The sequence below is a fragment of the Labrus bergylta genome, chromosome 24 (assembly GCF_963930695.1).
Source record: "Labrus bergylta chromosome 24, fLabBer1.1, whole genome shotgun sequence".
In the NCBI taxonomy this organism is placed as follows: domain Eukaryota; kingdom Metazoa; phylum Chordata; class Actinopteri; order Labriformes; family Labridae; genus Labrus; species Labrus bergylta.
In genome coordinates this window covers 6,942,437-6,956,260 of record NC_089218.1, presented here as the reverse complement: position 1 = coordinate 6,956,260, position 13,824 = coordinate 6,942,437, and the positions used below count along the sequence as shown (strand labels likewise).

Sequence of the window (13,824 nt, the reverse complement as noted above, 5' to 3'; positions counted from 1 at the left end):
AATCGCACGGTGTACGAAAACGTTTGTGAAGTTGCACAGGTTTGGTCGCTTGCAGCTTTTATTTTGAAGTCACCACCGGATGTCGTGTTGTTTTTTTCATGCCAGGAAGCACAGCGGGAGGAGGAGGGCCGTCACATTTGCTATTTGACCGCATAAAGTTGTGCGGTGTGATTACAGCCGATAGTAACTGCTTACCCTGTCTCCTCCAGGTGTTTATCAAGAGCAAAGGAGGTAAATATTGTGTTACCTCCGACAGCTGACACTTCCTTGTGTGTGTTTTACGTTACGCAATGAACGTGACAGTGACCGAGTGACTTCTTGTGCTTAAAAGAAGCTAGTTCGGCTAGCTCGGTCGCTCGGCTAAGGCGAACTACCTCTGTTCGCTCGCGAAGCAACGACCTCGACAGACTTGGACTGTGTAACCCAGCGTGTTAGTTCATCGGGGGGCATTTACCACCTGAACTTGAAATGGCTTTGGTAACAGCTTTAAGAAGACTGGCTCGTTTGAGGCTACGAGAGAATACCCGGATGACGGCGGCTGTCACTTCCAGCACCTGGCTGAGCGGCCACAGGAGCTTCACCACCGGAACACAGCCTCTCAGGTAAGAAGCATTTTCTTTATCCAACACTGCATGAAAGTCCACCTGGGGTCTTGTAAGGACAGGTAGTTAAAAGTCACCTTTATTTCCAGCAGGTGCTGCCAAGGGTCACCTGTGAGGGAGGCACTTGTGGTCACACCTGGCTGGCATCTGTTAAATATATAAAGGTGCTTACTGTTCCCCACAGGTGATCATTCACTCTGAATCCCATGTAGATAAAAAGCCAGAAAGAGTCCCACATGAATAAGTGAATGAAACTTGATTTGGGCTGAGCTGTCCTTTTTTTTTTTTTTTTAAAGATAAGTTATCTAGAGTCAACAACAAGGGAACACACACACACACACACACACACACAGGGGTGGTAATGGTTTGAAGAAACACAATGAAAAAACTCAAACTTTCTTTTCTCAGCGTGATCAAAGTGTAAAAACTCAGCTTGGTGGCGTAATCGCAACACTTTTTGACGTTAACTTCTTGGGAGAAGGATTACTGATCCTTGGAAGAGGCTAAACATTACCTCTTTTTTTTTTCTCTCCACAAGGTTAAAACTTGGATCCATCCTTCTGTTCAGGTGCAAGGCTCTGATCAGGGTCAGGCTTCTCAGGGACTTGTTACTCAGGGTGAAGGTTTGATGTGCTGGACCGGCCTTAAACTCACAAACACCGGCCCTGACCCTCACATGACTGTCCGTTTCAAAAAAAAGTCCAGCTCAACGCTTCAGGGCGGATATTTCTGCTTCTTTGGCTGTTTCAAGGCTCATGGGAGGGTCTGGACAAACGGGTTATAATTGACATATTTTGTAAAGCGGATTACAAAGGGGGTCACACTGGTCCTGAGACTTCAAAAAGGGTCATTGAGTTTGTTATGAATGGCAGTGGAAATTAGAAATCCATAGGTTTAGACCTCTGAAGTTTAGGCGGCGGCAGAACAGAATACACTTTTCATAAATCAGAGTAGTTCACTCATCAGAAGCAGCGGAGATAATTACATTTGGTGTTTTCATTGTGTGGTTAGACATCTTTCCATCGCTTTGAATTCACCTGTCCTGAGTCCTGCCAGAGGTTGCGCAGCCTCATGCAAGTTTTATCACACTGGAAACAGTTCGGCCCTTAATGGTATTCCCAGCGCACTGCAGTGAAATGGTTACTTTATCAGCGTGGCTAATCAGATGAAGAATGTTTATCCGGCGTCCTGAAAAAAAAAAGAGAACAGACAGGATTTGTCCACTCCCGCACAATGAACAAACGACGTGAAATGCAATGTCTTCATTTCCTTAAGATGACAGAAAACAACTCTGGTTTTCAAATGCATTATGAAGAGTGAATCCTTAACGTTGACGTGACGATACCACACATTATTACACCCTTAGTTGTGGAGACTGCCATCTTACAATAGAGCCCTTCATTCATGTACAGCACATGCGAAACATCGTTCGTTTAGTCCTTTCATCGGGAACTCAAACTGAGAAAACAACATGTAGTAAATCTACAATTTGAAAAGCGTTAGCTATAGAAATGCACCGCCTCTCGTTTCCTGCATATTGTGCTTTGACTGCAAACTTTCTCACACTTGTCAGATCCTTCAAATCCAATTATTTGATTCAATATTTTCTTGAATACTTGTTTTAATATTGACTTGTTGCAGCACACAACTTCATACTAACAAAGTTTAATCAAAAGCTGGTGTAATTTAAGAGTTAACTGGTTGATTGTAATATTTGCAGAACGTGTTTGGCCAGCTGAGCGGTGTGCAGTGTGATAAGTAATGGCCACTAGAGGGCAGCATCAGTCAGGGCAGTCGGAGCCTGCCTGTAGTTACAGATTACAAATATGTACCAGCCATGAAGGGGTTAACCTGCTGTTGTTGTGTGAATATAGTTATAATAATAATTGTCAACAACTGTAAAAGATGTGCATTAGCTTCCCTTAAAATATGACCCCAATTGGCCAGATGGTGGCGCTGTAATTAAGGAAACAAAACTTTATTTTGAAAGGCCATGCGACTTGAAGTTGGACACACAGGTCCAGCTCATTTTGCTCTACCGGAGTCCATTTATTGTGTTTCATTACGGACTCCAGCTTGTCTCAAGATACACACACACACACACACACACACACACACACACACACACACACACACACACACACACACACACACACACACACACACACACACACACACACGTTTGTTTATTTCTAAGGTGAACTAAAAAGTGTGTTCTGTGTGTGTGTGTGTGTGTGTGTGTGTGTGTGTGTGTGTGTGTGTGTGTGTGTGTGTGTGTGTGTGCGCGCGTCTCAGGTCAGACAACAAGGTGACGATCAACTTCATCAACAGAGACGGGGAGAAGATCTCAGTGAAGGGCTCGCCGGGAGACTCCCTGCTAGATGTTGTCATTAATGAAGACCTCGACTTTGATGGCTTTGGTAGGTGGACACACACACACACACACACACACACACACACACACACACACACACACAGATACTGAGCGGTATCTCATCCATCAGATAGGTTATAAGTTTGTGTGTGTGTTGCTGGTTTCAGGGGCGTGTGAGGGCACCCTGGCTTGCTCCACATGCCATCTGATCTTCGACGAGGACGTCTACAAACAGCTGGGGCCGGTCACAGACGAGGAGATGGACATGCTAGACTTAGCCTACGGCTTGACTGACACGCAAGTGACCCAAACACACAAACTGGGGGGTGTAAAAAAAACAAAAAACAAACACAAAATTCACATATTTGTCCATTTATTTTTTTCTTTAAGTTTTATTTTTGGGTATTTTGTGCCTTTTAATGTAGAGACAGGACAGTGGATAGAGTTGGAAATCAGGGAAAGAGAGAGAGTGGGGATGACATGCGGGAAAGGAGCCATAGGCAGGATTTGAACCTGGGCCGCCCGCTTGGAGGACTACAGCCTCCACACATGTGGGGCGTGCACATTAACCACTGCGCCACCAGCGCCCCATATTTGTCCAGTTCTTAATAAAGGCCAAAGAGGAAATGATTAAATCAGGCTTCTGGTTAATTGAAATACTCATTAAGTGTGTTTCTTTGTTGTCAAACGGGCTTGACAATGTAAGCCGGTGATGTGACACACACCGCTTTACGCTGATGAGGTAGTTACATGGATGTAATGAGATTTGTCAGAGCTGATCAGTTAATCAGAGAAGGAACAAAGAGGTAAACAACAAGAGGAGTCGTCCTCTTCAACACGCAGCACAGACCTGACAAACATTCTGTAAACACAGCGTGAAGTTACCTGAGGAGGATGTCTGTGGAAGCAGCCACATCAAACTTTATTTACAATTCATTTCAAACGTGTGTGGAACAATGTTTAGTTTGAGGAGGACTCGTGCTCTTTTGAGTGAATGAGTAAATACCTGACCAGCACCAGAGGCAGAGGGGCACTGTGTGAATTCAGGTCTGGCTCAGTTTTGCACTTTTGATCGTGAGATGTTCATGTAAAAAACAAAGACTGAATATTTGACTCTCTTCCCCCCCCTCCCCCTCCCCCCCACAGGTCTCGTTTGGGTTGCCAGATCTGTCTGACCAAGTCGATGGAGGGCGTCGTGGCGAGGGTTCCCGAGAGCGTAGCGGACATCAGACAGAGCCAGGACGGCTCCTCCTAACAGGGAGCGTGTTGTTGCAGGCAGTGTGGCGGCGGTGCCAGGTCAGAACTGAGGGGTACGTTATGTATGAAATCTGTCGGCACTGCTACAAGACGATTGTTCCGTCCTTTTAAAAAAAAAAAAAGAAAAAGACAAAAAAAAAAAACACATTTCCAGATAGAGGAAACCAGGACGTACAAATACAGAACTTTGACTGGACAGAAAAAAATCACTTTTATAGAAAGAGGAAAATCAGGAGGCAAATAATTTTTAAACTAAAACTGTAACTTGTCTCTGGAACCGAGAGAAGCTCGTTGTCTTAGTGTGAGATCAAATGATGAGCTTTTAACTCTGACCTATGACATCATACTATTGTTAACCCTGTTAACCACAAGCACTGATTTTAAGTGTTTTTTATTTTTTATTTTAATGACTCTTAGTTAGAAAACGTCTTCACCTCAGTTGACAGGTTGCAAACTCTCAGTCAGGTAATTAGCTCAGACCCCCCCCGACCTGTCACTGTTTAAGCTCTCTGGGTTTTTGGCCCCGCCCCCTCATTAGCAAAAGTCTCCTCTGCTTTTCTTCTTTTTACGACAGATCCAACACGTTCTTACAAACATCTGAACTACATCCGACTGTCTTCTTCTCTGTGTGAGAATTCAGTGGTTTCCCCTGAACAGTGAAAAGCTACATATCTGTTTTCTAACCTGTGACTGAAACGTTTGAACTAACTCTCAGTTCTCCACGCCTTAAAGACTGTGCTGATGCTGACCCCCCGCACCCCCCCCCCCCAAACCTGTATTTTATTCTACCCATGTAATCACCTTTCTGTTGTTTGTTTGAATCCATCATGTAACCACATAATTTCATCATGTGATTGTACATAGCTAGAACACACACACATATATCTATGTATAGAGGGAAAAAGAATGTAATAAAAGAAATCACCTTTCTAATGGCCTCTTGAACTGTTACTTTTTAGATGTTTGAAATTAAAAGGTGGATTCAAATAAAAAAATATATATATTTTATGAATAGATATTTGTGTCATCATATTTAAAATGAAAAAAAGGAACAATACTTAAATGTTGCACTGTTCTCCAAAGAGCAGCAAAGCCCTTTTGGGTTATTTTTATGCACACTTTAGCAAATATGGATTTTAATACATTTCTGTTGCCCTGTTTACATTTCAGGATTAATCCTGGATTATTAAATACTCACCATGGGTATGCAGAAAAAAATGCCCCGTTGGGTCAGAGCATGAAAGAAAGAGAACTATACAATTATTTATTGAAAGGCAAAGAAGTTTAATTTAACTACTTGTTTTTTTAGAGAAGAGGGCTTAACGTCACACTTTAATAACTGGCTATATGGGATCACAGCAATGTTTTCCATATCTCGCTAATACTTGGATACTTATTATTTAAAGGTACACATTTCATAAATTATTATTTTTATTCCAAATAAGTTGCTTCTTCAAAAAGTAAAAAATCATTTCAAGGGCTTGGAATCAGAAAATCAAAGTGTGCCATTTGGAACTATTTCAGATCGAGGACTGCTGTTGAACACATTTAACACTTTTTAATCAAAATAAATCTATTTAAAAAAACAGTAAGACCAGCAGGAAGTTTAGAAATAAAAATGTGTATGTACATTTATTTCATTTATAATAGGTGTGTATATATAAGGCTCATACAGCTACCATGTTTTGTCATGAACTGCAGATCACAGTTCTCATACACTTAATCACAGTTACACAGAGATCACCATATTCACAATGCAGCTTTCATTCAAACCAAAAAGGCATTGTTGGAGATGTGTTTGTACAGCACAGTAGAAATCTATTTTTTTTGTTGAATAACTTACGATTAAGGAAAGGGGGGTTGATCTACAGAGGGGTTCTAACCCCTACATGAACACAGACAGGATGCTCGATTGCTAATGTGCTTCTTTCAAGAGTCAAGTTTACACATTGTATTTTTTGTGTCGAGGCAAAGATATGAGAACACTTTGTAAAATGTCTAAACATAAACACTATGTGCATATATGTTCAAACACACAACAACAGTATCATTACAGTATTATAAACTTGAGTTTGAATCTAATTTAAATACATAATATATATCATAGTGAATACATGTATTAATCAGAGGCCTAATCTTGCTTTGTTTTTACAAAGTTTAGCATACATATGAAAAGGTGAAGAGGCAGCAAAATATTGTTAAAGGTCACATATTATTTTAAATTTCAACCAGTTTAAATCAGTCTCATAGCTCCTCTAAACATGTCTGACGTTTCTTGTTCTAAATCCACTCTGATCCTGTATTTGATCATGTCTATAAACCCCTCTGTTTCAGCCCTGCTCAGAACAGGCTGTTTCTGTGTCTGTACCTTTAAATATGTAAATGAGCTATGTTTGACCACACCCCCTTTCTGGAAGGGCTTGGGGATTTCTCGCTCCATGTCCTATTGTTTACGGTGAGAAGGCAGACTCAGAGGGCAGAACAAACACCTAGCTGTGGGAGTGTCACCCACCTGGGGGAGGAGTTACTGCCCTTTGTGATGTCACAAAGGGAACATTTTCTGAAAAGTGGAGCAGATAAAAGATGCCAAAATAGTGATTAGCTGTTCCTGTATTTCCTGTATTCATGAATGTACAGACAACTATAACTAGTTTATATAATTACTTTGATACTCAATAAACATTTCAAACATTTTAATTCTAAGGCAGATTCTGTTTTTCCCGTTAAGAGTAACGGATATCTTAACATTTAAAAAAAAAAGGGTAAGACACTAAATTCAAAATATGTGTAGCAGGTTTTTAGTGTTCAAATATCTTCTGTTTTCCCCTCCTTTGCATCCTTAGTTTGATTATAAAGATGAATATATATGCACATAGGTGACATAACTACGCTCACAGTATTCACTATTCACAGTATGAATACAACATAACACTTAAAAAAGGGGAAAAAAACACCGTTACACAGTCTCTCACTCTTCAGAGATTAGTCTGCAGTACCTATCGAGGTTTCACTTTTTGTTGGATTTTGATTTATTTACAAAGTCATTTTTTCTGTACTATACTACACTTTAAAGGAGAAGAACTGCGACTACAGGCACACAAAATAATGACTCTTATACCGCCAACAGCTGTTTTTAACCATGTGGACTTTTTTTTCTTTAACTCGTAGTTGCTGTTCGGAAGCGCTTGATTATCGGTCAACCAGGCTTTTATTCTGAAACAAATTCTTATCATGACCTTTAGACTATGATCAGAGCAGCTTTTTGATCCAGCACTTTCACAGTCCTGTCAGCTGCTCCACCATTACTCCACATATGTATCCGACAAACATATTTTAAAAAAAAAACTACAAAAACAAAAAAAGGCTCAGAGTGAATACTACAAAATAAAAGCACAGTAGAATTTGGCCTCATTGCTCTGTTTTGATTGTCTCGTGTTTGGCTTGCTAGTCAGTATTTGGAGTGATGGAGGATTTGGGGTTAGGAGAAGTCCCACACCCCCTCAGCGGGATCTGTGGGGGTGGACGTCAGAGGGTGGCAGGACGGGGTGGGGGGGCAGGATACCGGGAGGTCGTCCGGGCTGGTGAGGGGCGCTGCTGGGTACATGAGGCTGAGGAAGGAGTCTCTGGTGTGCCTCTTCACCTGTCACAGAACAACACAGTTCAAACACTCAACAAACTCTATTTTCATTTTTCTCAGGAAGAAGAGTGGCCGTGTATCCATCATATAATACGATACGATATAATATGATGTGATATCATATAATGTGATATCATATGGCACAACATGAAAATTTACCTCGGCCGCCCATTTAAATTTACGGCCGCCCGAGTATATTTCCGACCTGTTTTTATTTAACTTTTCATTTATTCAAAATATTGCTGCGAGAGCGGGAGGGAAAGAGAGAGAGAGAGAGAGAGAGAGAGAGAGAGAGAGAGAGAGCGATCGGGGAGAGAGAGGGGAGGGAGAAAGAGAGTGCGAGTGAGTGCAGCAAAACTACTGTCTTGACTCCCGCAGAGAGGGGGGGGGGACCCACCTGCTTGAAGAAGGCATGGGTCAACAGTGAAGATGCTGACGGTCTGTTGAAGACAAAAGCAGGAAAAAACATTTTCATCAACTTCACATCAGATCAGCTGTTAAAAAACAACGACAACAAAAAAACGTTACTGTTCGAGTACCTGCGCTCAGGCTGCTGCTGCAGACACAGCTGCACCAGGTTGTGCAGGGTGACCGAGTGGTTTTTGGGCGCGGGGCTCTGGGGTCGATCGGCGGGGGGAGCGGTGGCGCTGTGCGTAAGGCTCCCCGTGGCCACGCTCTCCCCGATGCCGGAGTCCACGCCGGACCGCGACACCTTCAGCCCCCCGAGTTCGCCGAGCGGGAAGGGAGCGACGTCCAGGAGGCAGCAGTGGGATCCTCGGAGCTTCTGGAGCAGCATCTGGGGACGACAATTAAAAACATTTTTGCAAAAAAAAGAAAAAAGGTAAGTAAAAATTCTTATTAGTGGTTTTGATGAAAGCGTTTTTGAATAACCTGAGTGGGGGGCATATCCTGGAAGGGCACCCTGCCGCTGACCAGCTCACAGGCCACAATACCTAAACTGTAGATATCAGACTTCACTCCGTATCCATGCAGGTCCTACTGGGAGCAACACCATGAAATGTTAGAATAAGGCTGGGAGTAGAGCAGCTGTTGAGCCTCTACCACGATGAAGTGAAGTATCAGACCTGTCGCAGCAGCTCAGGGCTCAGCCAGGGCAGCAGGGCCGGGCTGTGATGGGGCATGTCGAACACGGCCCTCATCCTCTTCCCCTCGCGCATCATACTGTAAATGCTGTGCAGCCCTGAGAGGTAGACACGCCCCTCCCCGGACAGCAGGATGTGACTGGCCTTCAACCCGCTGACAAGAAAAGGGAAAAGTGACCGACACATTCATGAAGTCAAAAATATTTGCAGTAGTATCTCCTGCGTCCCCACTGACCGGTGCACGTAGCCCATCTGGTGCAGGTATTCCAACGCCTTCAGAACGCCATACAGCAGGTACGCTATCAGGGATTCACTCATTCCATCTGGGAAGTATGTTCTTAGTAAGGTGTCTGCAGAGCCTTGAAAATGAGAGGGAAAGGACATTGCAGTGATTTATTTGAAATTTTAGGAGTGCATTTTTTTAAGCTCTTGGCTGTTGTTGTTTTTTAAGGACTCTAAAGGACAAAACATAAAAAGTGAGCGAGGCGTGGCGGTGGCTGACCGTAAGCCATGAGCGGTGTGAGGACCCAGAGCTGGCAGCAGGAGCTGAAGACCAGGCGAGAGGTCAGCAGGTTGGTGTGACGGAACAGCCGGGAAAGCAGAACCTCGTTCTAGAGCGAGAGAGAGAGAGAGAGAGAGCAGCAATGAGTTGATTGTGTGTCTAATACACTAAAGTGTTCGTCTAAATAAGCTCACCATGAGCTGCACCAGCTCCTCCTCTGTGCACTCGTCCAGGTTGGTTTGCTTGACGGCAACCAGCTGGCCAGTAGGGATGTGTCGCGCCATGTTCACCTGGCTCAGGTTATTGAAGCCCCTCCCTGTAGAACGGGTAAGTCTCAATTTATTTTTGTGAAATTCTGCATTTGGAAATGATGTGCAAAATTGTATTGTTCGCTTCTGCCTTGATCGCCGTGACGAGCCAACTTGTTCTCACCGAGCTCAGACAGCAGCTGGTAGTGGGCGGGCACCGCTGAGAGTCCTGTGATGTCATCGCCCCCCGCTGGCCCTTGCAGAGTGTATTGAGAACCGTCACAGCTCTGCCGGGACGCGCACCCATACATACAACACATTTATATTACCAGTTTATCTTGAAGAAAAGGCATTCAGAAGATAAATAAATACAATTCCATGTGCGTTATGAGAAACTTGAACATGTAAAGATGCGCTGTCACTTTAAACTTGATTCTGAACATTCGGACCCTAGATCGACTAAATCTTGGGTCCTAATAAAATATTGTGCAGCTAAATTTTAACCTCAGGAAGCTGACATGTCCACAATAACTATTCTGACATGATAACGTTTAGAGAGTGTGATTTTACCCCCGTTCATCATCTTTAAGTGCAACTGTACTAAATGGACTTTCTGCCCCACAATAACCCCTTTGTGATGGTTTAGGTATGTTCAAGGGGGGGGGGGGGGTGGATGCCACAGGAAGCGGGAGGAGAGGCTTGCAGTTTTTAGTTGTCGTGATGCAGACATGTTGTCGGGACAGGTCAGTGTATGGTTCTCTTTCAGCATCACATTTTATCAGCTGTCTCTGATAAAGCTTCTTCTTTTTAAACACACCATCTAAATGTGTTTTATTTGTTTAAAGTAAAACCATACTGTCCCAGCAGTTTGTGTGCATTACCAAGGGGGGAGCTGATCATAGACATCAGCTCTGAAGAGTTGAATTTAATATCAAGTACCGCTTTAGGAACAACAACAGGCATGATGTCAATCATACTTTCATTCAGAGTCATTGTAATATTGAACCGTTTCCCACGCTGGATATTTTAAAACTATTCATTACGCTGTCAAGTAACGCAGACGTCACAGTGTGTTTGAGGGTGTCACCTGCTACCATGGTTACCGGCTCAAACTACAAAGACGGCTCTGAGCAACTGTTAAAATATCCAGGTGTGTGCCGGAATTGCATGCACCTCTCGGATCTTATTTCCGGGTGCAGATCAAGTAAGTTAAGTGTGCTTATTGTTCTATGAACACGATTTAATAAATAAATATGAATTATTGTATTATTACCTAAATATTCACTTTTAGGGTAAAGGCTAAATATTTTTTTCACTACTGTTAATTTATTCTTTGTATTACCACAACTTTTTTTCCCTCGTGATCTTTAGTCTCACAACGATGCGACTTGATTCTTGAACTCTGACTTGAATGTGATCTAAAAAAGAAACTTCAGTTGCATGATGGGAGTTTTAGCGTCTGTTGTTTTTTTTTTTGGGGATCTTGAGACCTTCACCTCTGCTGCACAACAAAAAAAAAAAGAAAGACATCTTTGTTTGAACCTGTCTCTCTCTTGATGTTATGGACAATAAAGTTGATGGAGTACCCCTTTAAATGTTAAAGGCTGCTGCAATGCAATTCAGCAAATGACTGACTTTTACAGCTCTGAGGGAGGGAGGGGTGAAGCACCTTCAGACGATGATAAATGAACAGAGATGAAATGATGGGAGAGCATCAGTGTGACGCCTGTCTTCATGCTGACAGTGTCTTGGCTACTGACCAGGAACTGGTGGCTGGTGTCCTCATAGCGCTCCTCTAGGTCCAAGGGCTGGACCTGAGCGTGGGAGATGCAGGAACAGTCCTGGTGGAGGGGGAGGAGGAAGGGGAGGGGGAGGAGGAGGAGGCAGGAGCACACAGGTGAGACATGCCCGGATGGGAGAAGGAGGAGCGGAGAGGGCAACACTGAGATGGAAGGTGATACACTGCCTCAGGGGGGGAGGATGATCGGGATGAGGCAGAGAAGCGAGCATCGGGGAATGTGAGCCGTGGGGAGGGGGGGGGGGCACTTAAAGAGCTTTTTATCGGAAGTGGTGAGCAGAGAGAGAGAGAGAGAGAGTCAGAGTGATGATAAGAGGCAGCTGATGCCTCCCAATTGAGCAAGATAATAGCTCCATAGATAATTAGACAGGTAACTCTAATAAATACCATTTCCCATCTATTTGAGCCCATAAATAAATAACACTTTGAATTAAATATCCAATATTTGAAAGCTAAAATAATTAAAATACAATGTGATCAACATGATTATTACTTAAGTGAATCTCTATCCTAAATAAAGAATATTTGATACTCTATAATGACTGGTTGAAGTTGCAATATCCCGCCAGAGGCATCAGCAGGAGCCCACAGATTCGTGACGATCACCTAGGTCACAATATGGCACGCACGGAGGCATACAGCAAAAAAAAACACAAAAAAACAAAAAACCATGCAGCGTGACACTCTTACCAAGAAAGACATGGAGTCCTTTGGGCGATGATAAAATCCCAGGCTTCGGCATTCATCCGCTCACAGGCCGAGGGGGAGCGACCGCGATGGAGGGAGACAGGAAGATGGAGAGCAGCGGTGTAATGTGAGACGAGCGGCGAGTCCTCCACTAGACTAGAAAAGCAGCCATCCAACCTCAGCCGTTCATCCATCCGTCTGCAGTTCACCTGGCTGCATCAGCTGATCGGGAGAGAAGCGGCATGAAATCCCCCCCCCAAAAAAGCTGCGAAACCAGTTGTGAGATAGTTGCGTAATAAGCATCAGAAGGAAGAATTATGAATGAAACACGGAAACCAATGTTTTGTTGTAGGGCAAAAAAAAAAAAAAAGTTAAAATATATTATTAATTTCAGCTTCTTGATGTACTTAAATGTTTAAGTTACCATCATTCATATTCTACCACAGTCTTCAAATTGTTTTTGAATGAAGTGTTCTGTTTTGTTTTAGTTAATGTTTTGTAAAAGAGGGGCAGATATTATAAGATTAATCTTCTTTTTGCTCCTTTTCCATTCAAAAAATTTGAGATTTTATGTTTGTCTTTCTTAACTTTATTGTTTTTTTTAAATTAAATAAAATTGACAAATAAAATAAAAATCTTCCTTTTTTATAAAAAAACCAAACACGGTCAGTTTTCCATCAGATATCGTGGGGTACAAATTAATCCACGAGGTCAAACTTTTGCACATATAAAATATATTTATATATTTTTTTCCATTAACTAACTAATTCACTCCATTTTTAATAGATGAATGCCTGTTTCATTTAGCTGATAGAGGGTTAACTGTGTGTCTGAATACGTGTAGAGGTTACTGTATGTGTGTTTATATTTAAATTGTGTAATTGGATTTGTTTAGTTGATTTATTTGTCTCTTAAGAGGTGACACACATTTTATGTTTTTGTTTGTTAATCCTATTTTGATGTATTCTTACATGTGTGCGAATAAATAAATAAATAAATAAATAATAAACATGTAAGTGTTGCAAAATCCTAGTTTGGTGACCACAATAATAATTTAAATTATTAAAAAAAAAAAAAAAAAAAGTGAGATTTAATGCAGCCATTTTTTATGATCAAAACATGCGAGCGATGACGTCACACACTCAAAGGACAATTAGCTTCTCGTCAAGTGTTTATCTCACGATGAATTTGACAGATGTGAACAAAGAGCACGACCAAAACAATAACACGCCCCCCCCCCATTCCCCTCCCCCAATGTGCATACATACACACACTGTACATACTTATAACATATCTGCATGGTTAAAGCTCAGGAGCAGAGGAAGTGTTGAAACTCATAAAGAAGCTACTCACCTTCTCGTCGGTGCGCTGCGATGTAAACAAGTTAAAAATACAAAAAGCGAGAGATACCCCTAAAAGGACGCTTGGTCTGTAAAGTCTACGTTCCTTCATTCAAGATTTAATCCATCGGAGTCGAAGTTACAAGCTGTATTACTGCCTATCATCCACAACAACAACAACAACAACAAAAAAAAAGCGAAAATATTGACAGCACTTTTAATTTGACACAGATAACTGGCGCTCAATAAAAACGTCACCAAGCGGGTCGCGTGATG

The 13,824-nt window shown here is 42.3% G+C and overlaps 2 protein-coding genes across 5 annotated transcripts; one reads left to right on the top strand and one right to left on the bottom strand.

The window, feature by feature from the left end:
• Positions 1-103: 103 nt before the first annotated feature.
• Positions 104-5,166, top strand: LOC109984119 (adrenodoxin). Its single transcript, XM_020634139.3, has 4 exons — positions 104-602; positions 2,898-3,022; positions 3,144-3,273; positions 4,123-5,166. The coding sequence occupies exons 1-4, from the start codon at positions 469-471 to the stop codon at positions 4,229-4,231; spliced, it is 498 nt and encodes a 165-aa protein (XP_020489795.1). The 5' UTR covers positions 104-468; the 3' UTR covers positions 4,232-5,166.
• A 610-nt stretch (positions 5,167-5,776) lies between these two features.
• On the bottom strand, positions 5,777-13,804 carry stradb (STE20 related adaptor beta). 4 transcript variants are annotated; one of them, XM_020634137.3, is made up of 12 exons: positions 13,562-13,804; positions 12,212-12,430; positions 11,484-11,564; positions 9,908-10,010; positions 9,670-9,791; positions 9,476-9,584; positions 9,209-9,332; positions 8,956-9,127; positions 8,762-8,866; positions 8,410-8,666; positions 8,268-8,310; positions 5,777-7,873 (listed from the first exon to the last, which is right to left on the bottom strand). In XM_020634137.3, the coding sequence occupies exons 2-12, from the start codon at positions 12,221-12,223 to the stop codon at positions 7,712-7,714; spliced, it is 1,290 nt and encodes a 429-aa protein (XP_020489793.1). In that variant the 5' UTR covers positions 12,224-12,430; positions 13,562-13,804; the 3' UTR covers positions 5,777-7,711. The 4 variants fall into 4 exon arrangements, with proteins under 4 accessions (XP_020489793.1, XP_065808184.1, XP_065808185.1 ...); XM_065952112.1 differs by having other exon boundaries at positions 11,484-11,537; XM_065952113.1 differs by lacking the exon at positions 11,484-11,564.
• Positions 13,805-13,824: the final 20 nt, after the last annotated feature.

Bases quoted from the DNA above. Each gene is read 5' to 3' on its own strand.
- LOC109984119 (XM_020634139.3), top strand. From the start codon at position 469: ATGGCTTTGGTAACAGCTTTAAGAAGACTGGCTCGTTTGAGGCTACGA. The intron at 3,023-3,143 runs GTAGGTGGACAC...TGCTGGTTTCAG, and splicing joins CCTCGACTTTGATGGCTTTG to GGGCGTGTGAGGGCACCCTG. The intron at 3,274-4,122 runs GCAAGTGACCCA...TCCCCCCCACAG, and splicing joins GCCTACGGCTTGACTGACAC to GTCTCGTTTGGGTTGCCAGA.
- stradb (XM_020634137.3), bottom strand. The intron at 10,011-11,483 runs GTCAGTAGCCAA...GCGTCCCGGCAG, and splicing joins ACACCAGCCACCAGTTCCTG to AGCTGTGACGGTTCTCAATA. The intron at 9,333-9,475 runs GTCAGCCACCGC...CTCATTTTCAAG, and splicing joins CACACCGCTCATGGCTTACG to GCTCTGCAGACACCTTACTA.